The 21,553-nt window shown below is 47.8% G+C and overlaps 2 protein-coding genes across 2 annotated transcripts in view; both read right to left on the reverse strand.

The window, feature by feature from the left end:
• Nucleotides 1-21,553, reverse strand: part of LOC131258941 (vacuolar protein sorting-associated protein 37B) — a 492,072-nt gene that overhangs the window by 403,142 nt on the left and 67,377 nt on the right. The gene's annotated exons all lie outside the window — the stretch shown is intronic.
• LOC131258917 (uncharacterized) overlaps nucleotides 1-21,553 on the reverse strand; it is a 59,906-nt gene that overhangs the window by 19,467 nt on the left and 18,886 nt on the right. The window contains exons 3-12 of the mRNA XM_058260316.1: nucleotides 20,829-21,350; nucleotides 18,850-19,344; nucleotides 11,252-11,792; nucleotides 11,065-11,182; nucleotides 9,827-9,978; nucleotides 9,558-9,749; nucleotides 2,881-3,071; nucleotides 2,547-2,793; nucleotides 1,442-1,620; nucleotides 1,047-1,308 (exon numbers count right to left, since the gene is read on the reverse strand). Of these exons, the coding sequence (XP_058116299.1) occupies nucleotides 1,047-1,308; nucleotides 1,442-1,620; nucleotides 2,547-2,793; nucleotides 2,881-3,071; nucleotides 9,558-9,749; nucleotides 9,827-9,978; nucleotides 11,065-11,182; nucleotides 11,252-11,792; nucleotides 18,850-19,344; nucleotides 20,829-21,350 (2,899 nt within the window). The remainder of the gene's footprint in view (nucleotides 1-1,046; nucleotides 1,309-1,441; nucleotides 1,621-2,546; nucleotides 2,794-2,880; nucleotides 3,072-9,557; nucleotides 9,750-9,826; nucleotides 9,979-11,064; nucleotides 11,183-11,251; nucleotides 11,793-18,849; nucleotides 19,345-20,828; nucleotides 21,351-21,553) is intronic.

Here is a 21,553-nt window from a genome sequence, read left to right on the forward strand (position 1 = left end):
TACCCTTTCTTAAACATTTTCTAACCCTTGCTTTCAAATACTACACTTTTTTCTTCTTCTTTGGCGTGACGACCATCATTGGTCATGCATGCCTAATAAAAGCTTACAAGACTCTTTCCCTTTTTTGATACGCTGATAGTACTCTCGTGAAAAGGTCCAGTCTAGTTTGGAATTTGCACCCAACCGAGGCGGGACTACTTCAAAAGCTACTCGCATACTTCATTATTGAAGCATAAAAATATGGCGAGACAATCAGTAATGTAATGTCATTTGTTATAATAACTACCTGAACTGTTCGGTATCGGGTTTATGGCGGTATCATTGTGCTGCTATGAGAGTATTCTGTAATCTGTATTAACGGCCACAAAGAGATGGATAACATCGAGCGAGAAACGTAAACAGAAGAACCATTCTATAACATGTTTATGTACAATAAAAGAACGAAACGATGGTACGGATGGATAACTGATGCTGAAATGAAAAGTTCTTGGATGGGTGTAGATGTATGGGAACACATACAGTTGTTCGCGCGAGAAAGGATGTGATGGCACCGTCACGGTGATCACAATGAGTAGGTGGAAGCAGAGAAAAGTGAAGAGGAAAGGTAAGTAGGATAGCGATAGGATGATGGTGGTGCAGGGACTCGAGTTCCGCTTGAGATCCGAACGCTGCAATGGTGGAAATCAACGTCCATAATCTCCCATCTTGCAGGAGTACACACAAATACACATGGGCGAGTAACGTTCCGGTACCCAAGGGAGGAAATCGAGACGGGTGCACTCGGGAAGGAGTTGTTCGTTAGGCACTACAAACCGTGTACTACCGGGCAAGCAACACTCATTCCTTTCACACACACTAAACTAAAATAATCAAACCGAACTAACTATTGCCATCGCGCAAGCAACCAGCATTCCCCGGAGGATCCAGGTGTGTTTCTTGTGTGTCGTTGCTGGTGGCACTGGGCGGTGGCAAGGAACATAAGAAATACAAAAGAAAGAACAGAACGAAGGAGCGGCGATGCTGAGAAAGCCGCACTGCATATTTACTTGGTATCATCGTCGGTGTGCTGTCCGCCGACTGAGAGTCGCGCGACTTGGTCCGCACGGTGACGGCCCGTGGGTTCAGTCCGACCAGCTTGCCGATGTCTATGAGGGCATGATCGCCCGTCGGTGAGTCCACGTCGGTAACCTTCTTGCCGTCGGCGTACACGGCATACCCGGTAACCGGACCGGACGAGGGAGGGCGCGTAACCGGCTGCCAGGTGACGAGCAGCGTGCCATCCTGGGGTCCCGCTTCGACTTGAATCTCCTGAGTGGAAGTTGAACGTTCGATAGTTGGGGACGAGTGATCCGGAGCGTGGGGGAAGCAATGAAAAACCAAAGGTCAATGCAAGGAACGCGAGGAGTGCCGCCCGCTGCAGGCAGGGGAGAACCAGCATTACCTGCGGTGGATCTGGCAGTCCTTTGGCGAGGGTACGGAAGTCGGTGTACGCTCCGGGCGCTTCCTCGGGCGGTGGTCCGGCTGGTGGTGCTTGTTGCTGCTGCTGCTGTTGTCCTGGTCCTGGCGCCCGCAGATGTTTGGCGCGTACCGTCACGCGGTACTGTGTGCTAGGCGCTAGTCCTACAGAGGTAATCATATGGACAGGGAATGAGAGGAACACATAACATGTTAACATCCTCGACAATAAATAATAAATATGCATCTCAAATACCAGCACGCAGCCTCAGTGGAGTTCGAATTTGTAAATTAATGTAGGATATTATACATGACCAAAAGTCTTTATCCAGAATGGATCGAATCGGAATCTCAAATACCAGCACACAACCTCACTGGAAATGGAGTCAGTATTTTGGTCTAGGATGTTCAATTGAATTACTAAATGTCTGATTCCACGATAGATCAAGTCGAATCCTTCGTCCGTTAAAGTAGTATAATACGTTGGAACTATTCGATCTGAATTCTACCTAATGTCTATTTTGGTTATTATGAATTCCAAGATGTCGCTATGTTTAACTTCAAATAGCTCTATATGGTTCAACTTTGGGAGTACCCATGATCTAAAGCCGCAGACATATGATGGCAACATTTAGTGTATGGTAATTTTCAACCGCCCTTGTAGCACTGGACTAAAAATGTTACTGTTTTTCAATACATGACCTACAATTTTCTGAAGTACGGTAATAGAACATTTATCAAGTTTCCCTTCAATGCAACACACAGATGAATTACATCGCATGAATTGCCTTGTAGATTACTGCCAAAACGAAGAATTGCAGAGTAAGGCAATAATTAACGATGGCAGGATGTTGAGCGTTAGTGAAAAAATGCATGTTGTCATGTTAATGCCAGCTACAAGTGCTGTATGAGCTTTAAAGTTGCAATCGTTTCAATCGGCTTTAAAACCTATCGAGTTTCTCAGTTACGCGGCTTGTGAACCCATCATTGTTGAGGCTTCTACCAAAGGAATCAAAGATTAATTGGAGGTATAGCAATACCAGCGATCCTACCAGGTTCAGATGAGGTCGCCATGGACAGCTATTACATACCAGTTATTGTGTGCCGGTAGACGCCCGGTTTAACCGTTCTGACTTCGACATTGTTCACGCAGACCACGTGCTGGTGGTTGGAGTTTGCCGGTAGCCACGAGATGACCGCACTGGAGCAGGTGATGTTCGTGGCCCGCACGGCCGACGGTCCGAGGTGTGCCGTGTCGCGTCCGATGATCATTGTGCAAGCCGCGTCGCGAGACGTCCGCCGATGCTGCGTTACGCTACGTACGCTAATCCGATGTGGCTGTAGATGCAAGGGTAGAAATGGGAAGTCAGAATTCGTTCGAAGCAAAAAAAAAACACGGGGCCACACCGCTTTCGGGAAACCTACTCGATTGGAGTCGACTCCTTCCACCAGGGCGCGGGTGCGCTCGGTTGCCTTGACCGTCACCTTCAGGACGCCGTCCACGTAGACATGGTAGCTCTCGATCTGATTGCACATCGGTGGGTCCGGCTGCGACCAACCGATCAGGACGCTCTTGTTCAGCTGCCGCTCCAGTGTGAGATGCTTCGGTGCAGGAACTAACACGGAGAACATTAGTGGGACGTCGTCTGCGGCAACACCGGAAAGGGAACGCGGGGCGGACGGGACCGACAGGACGATAGTGCAGTACACCCCGTTTTACTCTCACACAGACAAATCGAGCTCGGGCAGAAGAAGGTTCATGCGGAAAAGTTGATTCGTACATACATTCATACACACAGAAGAGAAAGACGGTGGTAACAAACAATGGACGATAGATAGCGGGAGGAGAAAGAAGGCTTAAGTATTATAAAACAAACAGATTGAATCAGTCCGATGTGAGGTTCAAACTTTTGGAAGAAGTTACTTGTTTCCAAACGAGACAGGCGAACAGAACATTCAATAACTAAAAAGCCAATAGATTTAAATGTACACTGATTCTGAACGCGTTGGAGGCAAACACACGATTTATCGCCCTCCCAGAACCAGCAGCCGCGTTAGGTCATCCGTTTGATGTATCGCCGATCGAAAGGACCACACCAAACCTTCCCGAGGCGAAATCAATGTTGGTTTGCCGGAATGAAAAGTAAACGATCTCCGGGTGACAAATCTCCCATTTTCCCAACCATAACGACGTACGCCAGAACCGCAACGTAGCGCGGCTTGATCGACGACTTTCCAGCTTCGAGTGGTGGTGGTGGCGAAAAGAAAAATGGAACACGCCGCAAAGCGGCTGCCTTCAACCGCCTAATGGTCGTAGCCCGGTCCTTGGTGGGCTTTGGGATGCGTGCATGACAAATGGTGCCCCTTCCGGAAGTCCGGAAGCCGCGTGGATGCTTGGTGCCAGCGTAAACGGTTGCTCGGCAAACGAGCTGCGGAGATGTTCACGATGGCGTCGAATCAAACGGCCGATTGTCTCGTGATTTGCTTGCACGGCTTTCGACTGGAGTTCGCAGTTGTTGGAAAGTTGTGGTTTACAGTCAAGTCAAATGGCAAGATGGCGTGGATTGAAAAATTGATTGCAGATCCCCTCAATAATGTTGGGCCACCGGCGTAACCGCACACGGTAAATCATTCCACGGTTTACGGCTTTATGGTCGTTAGATAGAAACGGGTACGATTCTCCCCGTTGACAGTTACTCTTTGCCGGAACATGTTCTGTGTAATTCCGTCCAGAGTTGGCAAGAAAACATAAAAAAAGGGTGAAAGAAACACATTCCGTGCGGGGATAACATGGCACAAAGCAGTTCTCGGCGGCGGTGCTGCGATTACTCAAACACATACGCTTCTGAAGCGCTTCACATGTTCACTGATTCCAGCGATAGGCGAAGGAGTAAAGTTTGCTTGCGTGATCGTCCACCTCACCCAACACACACCCTCGCCTTATGTCATCGTCGTGTGGAACTGACGGGAAACATGCAGTGACAACGAACACGCGATCCTTAAAGAGGAGTGGAACGAAGTCAATGACAAAAGATGCTAAGTTGAAGCTCTCCGAAGACTACTAGGTTAAGGAAAAAAGACCAAGACGAAAGCGTCCTCGAGTGGGTGCTTGAGGTGGAGATTGAGATTGGGGAAAAAAAAGGAGGAATAAAACCCGCAGGGAGCGAACCCAGGACGCTGAAGAGTTGGTAGAGTGTAAAAATTCCAATTATTTATATGTCGTGTTCAACACCTCGTCTCATTCCGCCGCGCGCGAAAAAGGCCGATTGTAAAGGAACACGCAGCAGTTGAGCCCGAGCTGAAAAGCGAAAAGCATACAACGAGTGACCGATGAGGTGTCGCCTCGAGCGCAACACCCGGATAGGTACCAGTGATGGAAGTCACTCAACCAAAGGCGCGCCTTAGCTTCCCCCTGGCGGGGAACTGCCCGGGTTTGGACGGAAAATTTGGAACCTCACGCGCCGCAACGGAAGCGAACGATGCAACGCGCATTCATTTCCACACTTGTCGGAATTGTTTCTAGTGTTTGCTGCTTCGTCGGTAACAAAAGCGAAATAACTTTCCCGCCCCGGCATCACGTGGCCCTGCATTGTTTCGTGCGGAAATGCCAAGCTCGGAAGAACCGAGGTCGGGACCGCATGCACATGCCCAACATGGTACCGTGTCCTGTCACTAATTTGTAAAACTGTTCTGCATCTGGCACTGCAAGGTCACGTGGCCACCCGTGGTGGGGAGGGAAGAAAAGCGGGCGGATCGAGTCCTTGTTTCCCAGCGAGTCGAGGTTCACATTTCAACCGTGCAGTTGTGAAAAGGTTTTCTTTTGCTGCAATCAATTACACACCATCCATCTCCATACGCTCTCCCGGGGGAGTAAGAGGTGAATGTGTTCGGAAGGCTGCACACGAACAAAACGTGATGACGGCAGTTCGGGGAAAAAAAGGAACCAACACGGCCAACTATTTCTTCGTACCGCTTTCCATCGGTTAGTGAGGGCGAGGGATGCACGAAGGGTCGACTCCATGAAACTATGAAAAAGAACCAGTTTTTCACGATTTGTTCTACAGCTTCCGACGCTTCGTCTCACGTGGCGAGGCTGGGGGAGTTTTGCGTAACCGGTGGGAATCGGGATTCTTTTTATCGCCGGGAGTACCATGTAACATATCTAGCATGCGGAAAGAGTTTATCTTTTCTCCTCCCTGTCTAGTGTAGGCTACAACAGCAATAATAAAAATAAAACAGAAGAAAAACGATGGCCTCGAGGTTGAACGTCGGAACCTGTCACGTGGGATTTAAATTAATAAGAACACTTCCTTATGGGTGGATAGAGTGAGTGGTTTTCGTGCTGCTGCGGTTACAATCGACCAAAGCATTGGAAGTTTCCTGGCGAAAGTTGCAAACAAAGGAACGCCAACTAGAACGTCATCTGGAGGGACATAGTATGTCTAGCTGGCAGAGCATTTTATCGTCCAACCAGGATACAACTGCTGATGTAATATGTAAAAGAAACTTAAACGACGACGAACTAGTTTTCAAACGCAAAACATAGATCTGATTTCAGAACCAATTTCAAAAAGCTTATATGACTCAGCACGAAAAGAAAACAACAAGTTGTTCTATGATGATCAGCTGAATTTAAAGAAACAATTTATTACTGACCTCAAAATGAATCAACTAACCATAACTTCTCTAGACCAAAAACAGCTCAAAGTGCAACAAATCTTGTTGCAGAGAAAAACATCCTTTTATCATCTGTAGCTATCGATAGCCAAATGTGAAGTAACCACAGAACCAAGCACAACTTTTCTCGAGCGAAAGTTAGGCGATGAAGCAAACCAGAGATGCACAAAAACTTGGCCCACCACCAAAAAGCAAATGTAACTAAAGTTTTTCCGTCCTTCCCCTCACCGGCGATGAGTTGTGGAAGGTGGAATTCTGGTTGGTATTTTCTTTTTGCGTTTTGCTCTCCTCCCAATCAATCCGGTTAAACAATAACTCCACCAAAGTGCCGTTCCATATTTGCAAAGTTTTCGAAAGTGCATTTTATGTGGGCTGGAGTGCACTAGAAAAACATGTTTTTCTAGAGTGCCGTCGTTCGTACCGTACAGGGAGTGACAGGCGTCGGAAAAATGAGCTTTCCCAAAGTTTCCGATGGATTGCACGAGGATGGTAATGAAAGGTAAAAACAGTCATGTAATATTCAGTAGGATTCTATTTCTGGTTCTAGGTAAAGTAAAGGAAAACCAGTTTGTGTGTTTTCTGAATTGGCTACATTTAATGGATCATACTTTCTACTTTAGATAAAACACGAAACTGAACGGTTTAAAATATTAAGTAGAAATGTGCAACCTCCTAACAATTATCGCACGTAATTTTCAGATGAGAATATATGTACAATAAATCTTCCGAAACGCTGAAAGTCTTAAATGGTCCTTTCAACTACCTGCAGGAAGGACTGCTTCCAAAGGGTTGCAGGTTTCCGAACGGAATGAAACTGTTGATTATAATCAGCACGGGCAAACGTACTGCAGCCGTTGGCAGCTTGTTGCAACGCCCTCTTTTGTTTTGGAAGCCTTCAAATGGGTGCTCGACACGCAAGCGATCCTGAAGACTTGGCGCAGTTCGAAGAAAGCGAACGTGTTATGCAGTTAACTTGTATGAATCAAGCGACAGAACGGACGCCATTTTCTCTAATGTGCCGGACGGGAGGGAGGAGTGGTGGGAGGATTTGAAGCGGATGCACTTCCTGTAAACCACACCGAAATGTAATCGCATCCGTACATCGGGCTGCTTGCAAGCAATAAGTATTTCCTGTCGCTCGTATGGAAATTAAGCCTCTCTTATCAGGTGTTAAACATTGTCAAGTGATCATAGCAATGCGAACACCGTAAATGGTTTCACGACGAGCGACGAATTAAATGCACTTCTATATACATTCCAGCAATAACCTGGTATAATAAATTTTACAACAAAATAATACCACATTTACCATCAACTTATTCGAAAATAAAAGGAATCTTGAGCGCAAACAAAAGAAAAGTTTTACCCTCACTGCTTACACTGCTACGAGTATGTAGAAGCTTTCCCAAAATTGGTTCCATCATCAATCTGAACATCTTGAAATGTGTAACGTTTCCACTGTCCGCCCTCGTTCTCCTTCCACCTTTAAAGTGAAAGTCACCAGCAATCCTCTCCAAACGGATGAGTTTCAGCTTTTTTGTCGACAGCACAAATTAGCTTAAAACTTCATTAAAATTAATAGTTAATATCGCGGGATGATCTCAAACCCGCACGTACGCCATGTCCTTTCTGCACGAGCTCACGCGCACATGCACATGGATGAGGGTACACGCGTACGCTAATGGCGCCCCATGTCGGAGCCGTCTGTTCGCCATTGGGCGTTTTCTCTCGAGACGGAAAATCGAGCCACCGTTATGTTTATCTTGAGATGAAACGGTTTTATGCCAACATCATAATCCGTGGCGTTATTTACTTTTCGGTGGCATTTGCGCCGCTGACGGCATGGTGTATGTCAATGGGAGAGGAAGCTTTAGCCCTTCGCGTGTTAGGGTGCGTAACCAAAGTGGATCCCGTGCTGGTGGAGCGAACGCTACAATCTCAGTTTTTCAACCCCGACCGAGCTGCGGCAACTTCTGGTGTGTTTTTAGGCTTAATTGTAGGCTCCTTATCATGGAGCATTCGCAGATGGAGCACGCTTCACTCTTTGTGTTGGGCGGTGGGCTGTCGCATGTGTGGTATGTTCGAATTAAACCTTGAATCGCTTTTGAACTGTTTGAATGTCGAAGAACAAAAACGGTCCGTCACTTTCGAAGTAACGTGGGAAAGTGAGCAGCAAACCTCTGTATCGGTTTATCGGTTCGTTTTTATTGACAAAAGGGGAAACATCCGGAAAACCAAACTACGAAAAAACAGGGTCAAGGCTGTGTTGCACACTGTAGGAAATGTCTAAAGTCCCTAGACTCGATGCAGTGTATGATGCAGAACATACCGAAAAGCTTTCTGCTTTGATCTTTGGCATGAAAAAGGATAACCCGTTTGCATTAAAGGGTCGATGATGATGGCGAGAGTGAAACGACAAATGCTTTCGCTCAGTTAGCGATTGTAGAAGATGAAGTAAAAAGTCGGGCAACTTTCCCATTGTCCATCAAATGGCAAGGATTGCCTTGTTTTTAAACAAACGCTCAACTGAAACACTAAGATCACAGCCCAACGATTGTATGGCTGTTGGAAAACTAAGAGTAGGCTACGGAAAATTCCAAATGAATTTTCAACAACGGGATCCTTAAAGGTCGGTATTTGTCTTAAAATGCCATACAGCTCCTCGGCAATCCGACGTTTTGTTCCCTTCGTTCCCAAAGTTGGGCGACATTTTGTGCTGTTATTATTACGTGCGCTCCTTATTTTCCTTTTACGTGCGTCTGTGTTTGTGCGCCCGTATTCATTTCACTTATCTTCTCACGTTGCGTCGGGCTGAACCTTACGTGTGCTTTCCTTTTCCCGTTGTTCCGTTTGTTGTTTCGAACCTCTTTCGGGTCTGACCGGAGCGAGAGACTGGGTGGACGGTCTGCGAAGGTTGGAGCAACCATGAGAAGGGAAGCAGTGGCGGTGGGGCAGGAGAGCTGAGGGGGGGGGGGGAGGGGTTAATGTTAATCCAGTGGTATTCAGTCCGGAGCGCGTGGGTTTCGGTAAATTTGCTGGATGGTGTGTATCTTGCATCTTTCTGCGAACTGTTTCGTTTGAGTTCGAAAAACAAGCACGTCGCCAGTGGAGCTTTTGGGTCGTTCGCCATTCGATGGTATAGCATGCATACGTTCAGGCGGTAGGAAATATTTACAGATAGAGAAAGGGAGCTGAATTGTGGTTACGGAAAGAACGTTAGGAAAAAGGTGCAAAAGACAGAGACCGGTGAAAACACAACACGCAGGGTACAGTAGAGAAGGAACAGAAGGGACGAGCTATGGAACAGAAGGGACGAGAAATGGAACAGAGCAGGCAGAAGGCTGTCTATAACAACATTGGACGCAAGCGAACGGTGCAGGAGACCCTCCGGAGGGTAACCATCGGCCCAGGTCCAGGCGCCTTACCTGAGTCGGCTTCGTCGTCCAGGTCCTGACCAAGGTCGGTGTGGGTTTCGCTGATCCGCGCCAGGTCCTCCGATGTGTGCGGTATGAGGGGATTGCTCGAAGGTCGCGGCGCCGGATCGAGCGGAATCGGTGCGTCGTCGGCGTCGCGCAACGTGGACACGACGGCCTGATGGAATTCTAACAAATCGTCACCTGCAATGAGCGCGTTCGAGAGATTTTTGTAACCTCCGCATGTCGTAGGAACCGGAAGGAGTCTGGTAGTCACTTACCTACTAGCCTTTGCACGAACGACGCCGGCACCAGGCCACGTCTGCCGTCTAACAGCTCCGCATCAAAGTATCCTCCCTGCGGCTCCCCGTTGCCCCAGACTAACAAGTAATCACCGGCGCACAGCGCCAACTCACCTTCCGAACCTTCCACGCTGTGACGCCGTTTGGAGAAAAAAACAAGGATACGAAACAATCGCACAATCAGATGATGGAATTATCGAGAGCAGGGGTCGGTAAAGTCCGGTCTGCTAGCTGAGTTTATCCGGTCCTCAAGAAAATTTTAGACCCTCATACACACAACAAATTATTATCTGAATTATTTTTCAATTTGTATACCCTGTCACACTTATTCCTTCCTCAAAATGTCTGTTGAAATTTGAATGGTAAAATAACATGTCTACTTTGCATCCACATTAACTACTTTGAGGAATACATTTTTCAGTACCATTAAACAAAACAAAAAACAAAAAAAGTCTCATAATATTTAAAGCTTCTTCAACCTGTGTTATTTTAATAACTGAGAGTAAGACAAATGCAATTTGAGTAAGTTATTAATTTGTAATATAATGGAACAAATTAATTTGAAGTTAAACAAACGAACAATATGTTGGAAAAGTATTAAATTCAACGAAAAAAGTATCCAAATTTACGATGAAAAGTAAGTCTTTGAAATTGTTTTAATATTTTGTTTATTCTTCTCTTCGGAGAAGAAAACTGATACTCCATCCAAAAACTCCATGGTTGGTCCCTAGTGCATCGTCGATATTCTCGCCAAACGTCATCTGCGCTTTGTTTTTGTTTTGCAATTTGGTAAAAGTTGCAACTTTTTTTAAAACTACAGCTATTATTTTGTTATGTATTGTTGAAAATACAAGACCTACGATAGATAATCACAGAATGTTGATGAATATTCTCGATCGAATGAACTGTTGATTCGTTTGTTTACGTTCTGACAAGATTTCGCATGCTATTACAGGATGGGAAAGCCGAAATTCTTTTTGACAGACTGTTCCCCGTACCCTTAATCTCACCATCAAAACATTAAAACATCGTTTGAGGTAGCTGGTCCTTAGTTTCAGATTCTTTTTCATCATCTGGCCCTTTTTTGGAAACGTTTACCATTTACCATCTAGAAGCACAAGATGTGGCCTTGGTTGGTAGGGAGTGATCGTTTCTTAAGGGCACCTACTCCGCAGCGGAAATAACATCTAGGATCTCCTGGAAAGCTCGCTACTTACTCCGGTGGATCGTAGGAAAAGCGTGCGATGAAAACGCAGCATCTGCCCTTGCCCGGGATGTCCAGCATGTCGACCTGCGGTTCCCCGGTGCCGTTCAGCGTCAGCCCGTGCGATCGTGCTGCGATGTCGTGAAAGAAGTGGGTTAGGTTGCGTTTGTTCCCCGGCCTCCGAGGGTCGGCGCCCTTACCGTCCAGCTCCATCCCGATCAGCGAGCGGTTCTGGGTGTGCATGAAGGCGGGATTGACTCCATCGATTCCGGTATAGCTATCTAGGCCCCAGTTGGAGGGCGGGATGGGCGAGCAGGGGGTGCCGCCCCGCTGGCCGTACCGGGCCAGCAGCTCCAGCTCGTCCAGCGGCTTCATGTTGAGCTTCGAGCTGAGGCCGCCGGTGCCGCTCAGCAGCGGATTGGTGTAGGTCGAGTAGGACGAGCTGGTGTTGTAGTTGGTCAGGTTTGTGCCGAGCGTGCTGGTGAGCGGATTGGTCGAGGTGAGGTTCAGGCCGGTGCCGGTGCCGAGCCCGCCGCCGAGCCCGCTCAGGCCCGAGTGGACGCCCCCGGTGACGCCGCCGGACGTGCCGAGCACGCTCGCCAGCCCGCCGGTCGTCGCCGAGTGCGTCGGGAAGGTGTAGGAGGACGCGACCGGGGCCACGCTCAGCCCGAGCGTGTAGCTCGCCGAGCCCGACGGTATCGAGTGGGTGTTGTGTAGCGACAGGACGGGCATGGTCGTACTCTGTGCGTTCCGCGGCGGGTGGGTTGGAGAAGAGAGGGAGAGAGAGAGAAAGAGAAACAAAAAACAGGTAATAGTACAAACAACGGACAAATACACACACACATACACACACACACACATAGGAGGAAAACGGCGCGGGGCAAAGGTTTATCAAGCGAGTGGGAGAAAAACACTGCAGGATCACGCCGAGCCCGGCTCTCGAGCCCGGACAATCGCCCGGAATGCGGACAACGTCTGGCGCGTCCTCATGCGACACGCTGACGCGCGCACTGTCGTCGATGATGACGATGATGCCGATGAGCTTATGGCGACATGAACGGTGGATGATGAGATGAAGCGAACGAAGTGGGATTAACCGGAAAAACCGGAACGCTTTCGCGACACGTGGGGCAACCGTGTGTATGCTTGAGTGTATGTGTCGATGTGTGTGTGTGTGTAACGTCGATGACATGGAAGAATGTTTACGGTTGGCCGACATTTCCCACCCTCCCAGCCACCCCACCCCCAACCCCTTTCCACGCATACGTGGGGCTTGGGTTGAATTTGAAATGAGCATGAAACAACCGAAAAGCTCACGGGAAGATAAAAGCGAACCGAAACGAATATCATGAATATGGAAATGTAAGTGTCTGTGTGTCTGTGTGTGTGTGCGTGTGTGTGCACGCTGCGTACGGTGCGGAGATGCTAGCGGAACGAAAATTAAACAAAACATACAAAAAAAATGAAAATGGACAATTCCCTTTTTCCCAGAACGAACGCCCAGGCCAACACACACACACAAAGGCAGCTTCGCTTCCGACTCCGAGCGGCAAACGGCACAAATGTGCGCAATGGCCGACGAGAGCTGCAGTCATTTGGCGGATGGTGAAGGCCGTCGGCCGTGGTGGTGGTGGTGGTGTGCAATCGACTGGCTAACGACCAGATCGGGCGGATGGAAAAACACTCGCTCACTTGTGGACTTGCGGCGTCGTCGAGATTAAACCCTTTGCTTCGACGAACCATTTCCAATCGACAATTGTCTTAAGGAAATACATTTGAACGGTACTTCAATCGTGAGCAATCAGTTTGAAGCGAGTTGGAAGATGATTATGTTTGTTCTGACATTTGAACGGTACGTCAACCATGGGTAATCGTTTTGAAACGGGTTGGAAGATGATTATGTTTGTTCTTTATTATTGCGGGGGAACTTATGAACTCTTTTTGAACTGCCAGACAAAGTAAATTTCGTCAAATTGGTGTATTATAAGATGTAATTCTTTCTATTGCTGTGTTAAAAGACATCTTGTCGTGGAAAATCATCAGAACGTGAGTAAGAGCACCGACATTTTCCATGGGAAATGATTTCACCAGCCACCGAGGAAAAGAAATATTTAGCAAATTCATTTGGTATTCCCTCGTGCCCGACTGCACCCACCGGTACGGCTTGCTTTGGGAAGGTGAAAATATTTGCTACGCAAATATTTGAACGAAATGCACGGTGAAAACGGCGGACGAACACCCAAACGAGCTTTGCGCTGTGTAACCAGCCCGTCGGAAAACTCCCGAGCCGTGCGGAAAACTCATCAAACGGAACCACTTTCGCACGCACTACACACCGTTTCCGGCTCGTCACGCTTGGTACACACGATCGGTAAGTGGCCCCACACCTTCACCACCTTCACGCACACAGAGAGAACGAAGGATTGAGGGTGCGGGCGCTTAATTAAATGTTGCTCACCGACAAAAATCACTCGCTAATGTTGGGTGCCCGGTAGGGAGAGCCGGCGGACTGGGAAAGGTCCGGAACGGAAAAACACGTCGACGATTATTGCGTACGCTTTTCCGCCCCTGCACGACCGCGGTGAGGATTTTTCACTTTGCGGCTCCGTCTCCGAGCCGGAACACAGGAGCACCCTACTGGCTGGACGGAAGCCTTTTCGGCGACTGCTGGCATGTGGTGAGCTTTTCGGGTAACTTTTCCCGACCCGGGGCACAGTTTTGGGCCCCCGTTCAGTGATCGTGACATTGATGCTGTCCCCTGGGCTGGAGATGCAGAAGGAACGAGACCTTTCCACGGCATCGGCTCTTCTTTCTGGCACAAAACGGTGCATCTCGTTCGGCGGCGACGGCTCATTCCCATGCGACACTGTACGTAGTGCGTCATTGGGCTCGTAGTATGTACGTGAGTGTGTGTATGTGTGTGTGGCGACAGTATCGTCTTGTTTGGCCATTTCTACAACCCCTTCCGGAGCAACCGAATGAAAATTTGACTGCCGCAGCTTTAAGCAGCTCGGACGACAACTGAGGGGAGCGAGAGAGATGCATACAGATAATGGCGTCGAAACAAAGAACAGTGGAAAAATCCTCCTGTTGTCTTAGCGAGATCTGGCGTCTGAAAACTCTGACCACGTTGAGCCTACACTATTAAAATCAATACTGTGACCAGTTTTAGATTCTTTGTTTTTATTCGAACCCCTCTTTCAAGGTAATTGTTCCTCAAATGTTTTATGATGTATTAAGCGAATTCGCTTTTCGTAGATTTAATAATCGAAATAATCTATTCTTGTCAGCAACATTAAAACTAGTTGAATGCATATCGTAAGGGAAATTCGACTCAACAATTGTGAATAATTATTCTAATTATTTTTTATTATATACTAATACTAACGAAACAAATAATATTAAATTCTGCTGTAATGTAATGACAAAGAGAACTTAAAAAAGTAGCATCCCAGCTCAGATGTCGTGAAAAGTACTGACAAAACTTGGTAAAGGTAAATCCCAGAAGTTTCCAGTTTTTCAAGTTTACAAAGAAAACGAGTTCATTTTGTAACGTTTGGTGAATTGGTTTTGGCAAAACCAAAAATGTTTTTCGCTGATTTACTCTTCACAATATAAAGTGAATTGAGAATATATTTTGGGTTTTTTCTTATAGTTTGTTCTCTTGTTCGATATTTTCATAATGAACTGTTGTTACCACTGTAAACCCTGACAGCTGATAAATGTTTGGCTTTTTTCAAACGCCATTAACGTCCCTCCACTTCCAGCCAGCGCTTCCTCTGCTCGTCACCCACCGTCAGCCTTTCGTGAGATTAATAGGTACCCTCAAATGGCTTGTCAAAATAATAAGCAGCATCCATTAAAAAGCTAGACGCAAGCGGTCCCTGTCGGTGCGAAATCTTAATAGCAATCAGCGGCTCATTAACAGTTGAGGGGCCTTTTAATCGGCCGGTCTGTACGTCATTGGGGCGTTCGAGCCCACCGTCCCTTTGCCCCGACAGGCTATTGGCATGTTTGTGGGAAGGATGGCTGTTAAAACCAATCCTGCCCGTGCCGTTGTGTCCGACAAAATGTGTTGAATCAGCACCCAAAAATCCACCCCGCTGGCGGGGTGCTGTTCTAGTGGAGAACCGAGACGTTCTTAGTATATACTATCCGATTGGTTGGATGGGGTTAGAAAGCGAGTTTCAAACGTGACTAAACGCCAAGTTAGACCCGCTCGTCGGCGGGTTATTTTATGTCCCCGCCATGTCACAACATGCCGATCGATGCCGAGCCGGGGTTGACTTTGTTCGATAAAGTAAACAATAAAAGAAGTTATGAAATGACGGACGAGACGGATCCGGAGAGTGCTTGAAAGCAGTCGCAAAGGGTCGCAACCGGCGGACCGATAACGTTACGTTTGTTAGTGATCCGGACTCTCGGAATCCATCGAGTTCGAGTAACTTTCTGCTAGCATCTTATAGGAAACATTCGAGGCTGGGATGTTTTAAGACGGATTTTAGTATCTTTTTCCATCACCCTTGATCCGCCGGCAGGGACTCAAAACATCAATAGAATTCCAACGTGCCCCGAAGTGTGGGTCGTTACAAGCTTCGTGTGGAGCTACACCAATTCCAGACAAATGCCAACAGCTGCCGGTGAGCGTCCGTCGTTCGTGGAATGTGGCGCGTTTCAGTTCCTGCTGGAATGGGTCTTCCCGAAGGTCCACCGTGAACCAGAGTGGTGGAAAAACGGTGTCTCCCAATGTCACCTAATCGATTTTCCAACTATTTCGTCAGAAAATAGCACCAAACGGGATGGAGCCTGGGTAGAAGACAGTATTTCCGATGCCACCGAATGTACGCTAACCGTCCTAGGACACACCGAAAGCGATTCCAGTTCGGCGCCATCCATCCACACACACACACACACAGACACACATATGCACAAACAAGCACACGTTCGACGGAGGCCCGAGTTTCAAGTGGTTCACTTTTTGAAGTGGCTTGCCGACGGCTGGCTGGCGCACGATATTTGCCGCCAGTACGAGGACAGATAAATCACAGACCTTCTCAACTCCCCCTCCCTCTCCCCCGCTCTCCTTTCCCTGTATCCCACCACCTCACCTCACTCCAAAAGCGCTACCACAACAACAAACAACTTTTATCGACCACCCTTCTCCCCTTGATTGAGGGACAGCCGTTGCCGAAAAGGGTTGAGCGCTAGTTTGGGCCGGGCGGAAAATGAAAAATGATGCCCCCCCACGGGCGTATAGTTCGGTTCGATTGTTCCGGCGGCATTTAGTGAAGACCCAAGACAGTGCGGATGGTCCGACAATACGGTTACAAAGTATTGCATTACCCCGGCCGGGTTGGGAATGGGCGCCGTGGACGAAGTTACATCATCACAGTGTGCTCTTATATCATACTTACAACCACCGTTAAGGGACATTTCAAGGACAATTGGAAGAACCGAGCGGGGGGCATTCACTTGTGCTATGCCTAGCCGATGCTAATGAACAAAGATTGTAGTTTATGATGGCTCCATTTGTAATGTTGGCAACATATTTCCAGTTTGCGTATTTGTTTTGTTGGGAATTTTTATTGGTCGTTTTGGCTGGTTCGGCATTCAAAAGAAATGAGCTGTTAAAATATCTGAACCGGTCGGATTTGTTTCTATTCCAGCAAATACTGTGAAGCCTGCTTTCCTCTGCACACTTGATCGCAACCGGGACTGGTCGGGTCACACAATCACACTTTCAAACTAAATTGTCGCTTAAAGCGAACTAACATCTAATGTATTCAACATTTTATCAATATTTAAAACGCCGCGCACGCCTTGATAATAATCGTCTAGCCTCGGTTCAATAGAATGGTAATTTTCTCGCTCATCGACTCGAAACCGGAAGCACGCTTCGAGAGCGGAAGCATGCGCCATCGGATGCTAATCGATTGGGGAGCATTTTGCGAAACCAACGGCAATAGAAATTTGCTTCGCGATTTCACAGAAGTATGTTCCGTCTCTTGAGGCATCCCTTTGTTTGCTTCGCTTAACCCAAAGCTCCTAATTGAGACGAATGGAACTAGAATGAGTTAGATTTTTCAACAGGAACCCACGCAAAGGAAGCATGATGTCAAAATATATTGGATTATTGGAAGCAGTGAGCTGAAGTCCGGAATCTCGTTCTTTGATAAATTTTATTAGATTCAACGGAGAAATTTTAATATCCGCGTGACTATCGCCTGACTTTAGTTTCTATGTGTTTGGCCAAGGCAACAAAATGTATGAAAATACTACTTAATTATATTCGCATCTGGATTGCACCAACAGAAAAGAATCCTTGATCATTTTCTATGCTGGCCAAAGGATTGCTCACTCTACTTGGATACCGAAATTAAAACTACTGTTTACATGGTGTTGCTACTTGGACATGCAGTTGTTTTGACTAATACGGTATCTAGTAAAAGAATGTGCTACTCTACGGAAGGTTACGTACTTTGAACTTCCTAGCGGGAAAATCTAGTGCGATAAATTAAGGTTATATTCTACTGCGCCTGATTTGAGAGCACGAACGGTACTCTGTTTTTCTTTGAGACATAGTTTTGCTGCTTTGTAATAAAAGAGCGCGCAATATATCAATCTAAAAATCCGATTGGAGAATTTTAAAATTAAAATGAAACGTGTTTTAGAGTTCATAGATTATTATAGCTTGATGTCATTTCGAATAGTTCTACTCATGAAATTGTCACTGTTTGTGGTTTTGTGTGTGTTGTGTGTTGTGTGAAGATAGTTAGAACTTATATGATGTTAATTTGGCTATTCCCAGTTGTAGTTTGGTTTGTTGTCGGCATTGGTGAATTTAAGAAAAAAGGTAAAAGAGTAAATGAGGCCCCGGGCTAGATTCTCCTCTTCCTGCTGGTTCACATTTAGCGCCTGAAGCTATGCAAAGCGCGACACATGCATTCGTTTCGAATTTTTGAACGCTAACGGTTCGCTTAAAAGACCATAACGGTTTAAACTAATCACGCAGTGGAGGTTGAATGCGGGTTAATATACTTTTACATGTTAAGCTACTAGTAAGTAAACTATACCACACATGATGGACAGCATGAAACAATGAGTTTAGCCGAAGAAATGATTTGGAAACGGCGGCGCGCCCGCAGCGAGCGAAGCGAGCGGACTGCGCTAGGTCTACCGAAAAAGAGAGTTTGTTATAGTTTTGAGAAATAAGGGGGGCCCGTGGGCCCCCCTCATACCGCACCCCTAGGTTGATTGCGTAGCCGAAATTAACGGTACACACTACGGTTCAAATACTCGTAGGTTGAATTTAACGAATTAATGTATCACCAATTGCATACATTCAGTTTAAACGTCCACAAGAGGTGTAGCCACGATCAAAAACATGGCGGCCGGGGCCTCATTTACTCTTTTACCAGAAAAAAATGTTTACCAAATGCACGAAAAAACAAATTAATAGAAATATGGAGACGCCCGGTAGCTCGTACAAGTGAGCATGGAGGCGCCTGGTCTTTCATAAGTGTGTCCGATGGAGGCGCCTGGTATCTCGTACAAGTGAGAAAAGACATCCTTTTATAGAAATTGGTCTGATGGCGGTGAATAATAATTTTAGAGACTTCAATTTTCTACGGACATTAATTCCAACCAGTGGCTGAGATCAAGGAGTCGTAACGTGTGAATACTGAAAGTGAGGTTTTGATAGCACATGAAGGATGAAATGAATCGCGCCACGCCGGACGACATGAATGATCATCGATGGATGAGGGTGTGAATACAGAGAAAAGAAATAGTGAGGCACCTGGCAGAGGGGTGGCATGGTAGTGCTCAACGGGTTGGCCCGGCTTGGCAGTGGCGAAACGTTGGCGTTGGTCGAGTAGTGGTTCGTACTGCTGCCCCCGGTGGACGACGTGAGGGCGCTGTACTGGCCGTCGGTGAGCGCGTGGCTGCTGGCGCTCGAAGTTACCCCCATCGAACCGACGCCGGCCGTGATTGAGCTGATGCCGGCGGCCATGGCCGAGCTGACGCCCACGCTGCCCGCTCCTCCCCCGAGCGCGTTCATGCCGAGCCCCGTCGGCACGGTGGCGCCCGTCAGCCCGGACAGTCCGCCCAGCATGGCGGAGGTGGTGATCTGCGACGCGAGGCTCGAGGGGGCGGCCTGATGGTGCAGGTGCGACTGGTGCGAGGACAGGCCCAGGCCGGTCGAAACGCTCGACAGCCCGCTAGTGCCCAGCCCGGACGACATGATCGGGCCGGTCGTGCGCGGATGTTCGAGCTCCGCCAGTATGCGATTGTCCTGCAACGAGCGATCAGGACAGGGTATCAGTTGTCAGGTTCGCAGGCGCGCTCCGTTCGGGTGCGGTTCGGTTGGGCGCTTCGCTGTCCGGATCCGGATGGTACAGGAGGCAGCAGTTCTCGGTTCTTGGTTTCGTTTTATGGCTTACGCCGCCGTCGGTTCGACGCGGACCGGACACTTTTATCGTCTATGAAAAGCCCAAGCCGACATGTTGGGCTCCCCGTGCGTGTGGGACAACGTGGGACAGAAAACAAAACGAAGATCGCTCCATTCTCTTCCTGTCTTCAGTACCATTGGAAGGAACAAGCGAAACGGCTCGCGATTATGTTAAACATGAGAAATGAAAACGGTGTGAAGAAAAACAAACAGAACAGTAAACCGCACATGAAAACACTGAAAAAAAAACAGCTAGATAAAAAGGAGCAGTTCGTTTTACCGACGAACTGCGCTGGACTGAAATTGATTAGCTTTTTCTATGGTAGCTACTCTAGGAAAATATCAAGAATGTTTTAAGTTAAAAATAATTAACTGTACAAAATTACGTATCTCGTAACCTTACACTTAAGCTGTGTTAAATACAGCGCTAAAATTTAAATCGATACCAGAATAAAATTGTTAACATTAACTTGAAGAAAAACTTTTTAATTCGATTCTTAACTTGTGCCACATGCAAGGGATTGAAAAGTTTCAAAGCTATCCGGTCGATGGTTGAGAAATTCCATAATTATTCACTGGCACACAAAACCCGTACGATCTCTCTACGAACAAATAAAATTCTATTCTATTCTATTTATTGCGTGGACGAGCAAGAGTTAAAGTAGATAAAAAAACGAAATATCAAAACTGACAACACCATTCATTCTCTATAAACTATCCGTACGTGGATGGTCGAACCATGAACCATGGCAAACACTATGATTGTACACAGCTATTCTATTCTTTGGCTATTCTATTTGGAGAAAGTTTTTCCGATCTCTCCGACACCCATCGAAAGCCAACTCCGCCGGGATTCACACGCCCTGGATGGACGACCGTTTGAGGTGCAACGAGTTGAATCGAGTAAGAGAAAGACGTAAAACGGTCGAGCTTGGAACTATTCCGGAAAAGCGAGTCACCAATGCGGTGTACGCAAGAGCAAAACGGATTTCAATTCCGGACGCCATCCAGGGCTCGTGATCCGCTCGGGGTAAAATCTGGACCGGTGGGGGGTTGGCGAGCGATGGCGATGGAGGCCTGGCGTATTGTTTGGCTAAAGTTTAAAGAATAAAAAATGTAGAGTAGAAAAAGAGAAGTGAAAACTGTTGGGCGTGGGGGTTGGAAAAACAAGTTGGAAAAACAATCAGGTTCGAAAACTCTAACCAAAAAGTGGGTAAAAGAAAACATGACCAACCGAAAACAATCACAAACAAACGGAAGACAAACAAACGAACGACACGTGAATGCAGGGTTGAGTTTGTTGAAGTTCTCTAGTTTAACACACATACATTAGCAATGGATAAACGTGCCTGTTCGATCTTTGCCATTATTCTATCAATCTCCGTGCCCTGCTGGTGTCCGCCGGTCGGCGTCGGCGCCCAGGTGACGGTGCTGCCCGTGTTGCCGGTGCTGCTGCCACCGCCGGTGCCGATGCCACTACTACTGCTCAGTCCGAGGCTCGTGCTGTGTCCCATGCCGCCACCGCTGCCCACACATGATCCGCCCGTCGACGTGCCGTACCCCGCTAGCGACCGCTCGAGGGCGCCACTGTTGCTCGGGCCGTGGCCGTAGGCGCTGCCGCCGATACTGTTGAGGGTGGAGGCGGTGGCCGCGGATGTGTGCGTGCCGGAGCAGCTGTTTCCCATGCTGCTGCCACCGGTCATCGTGCCACCGGTGAGGGCACTGCTAAGGCCGCCCAGCATCGTGCCACCCGAGGAGCCGGAGCTGGTTGTGGTGCGACCGGGTCGAGACTTCAGGGCGGCCGACAGCTCGAGCTGCAGCTCCTCGCACCGGACCGTCTCGAGAGCGGCCTGCGGAGGGCGTCCAGCGAGCGCGAGGAAGGTTCGATTGTCGGGGTTGGAAAAGGGGGTGGAGATGGCCAATTCGTCACCGAGATCCCCGGTTTGCGTGGATGGGCCGGAGCCGGAAGAAATAGAACACAATCAGGGATGATTCTTTTGCTGTGGGTTGCACGGGTTTTTTTGGGGGGGAATTTGTTCGTGTGTGTGTGTGT

Source organism: Anopheles coustani, chromosome 3, assembly GCF_943734705.1.
Source record: "Anopheles coustani chromosome 3, idAnoCousDA_361_x.2, whole genome shotgun sequence".
Classification (NCBI taxonomy): Eukaryota; Metazoa; Arthropoda; class Insecta; order Diptera; family Culicidae; genus Anopheles; species Anopheles coustani.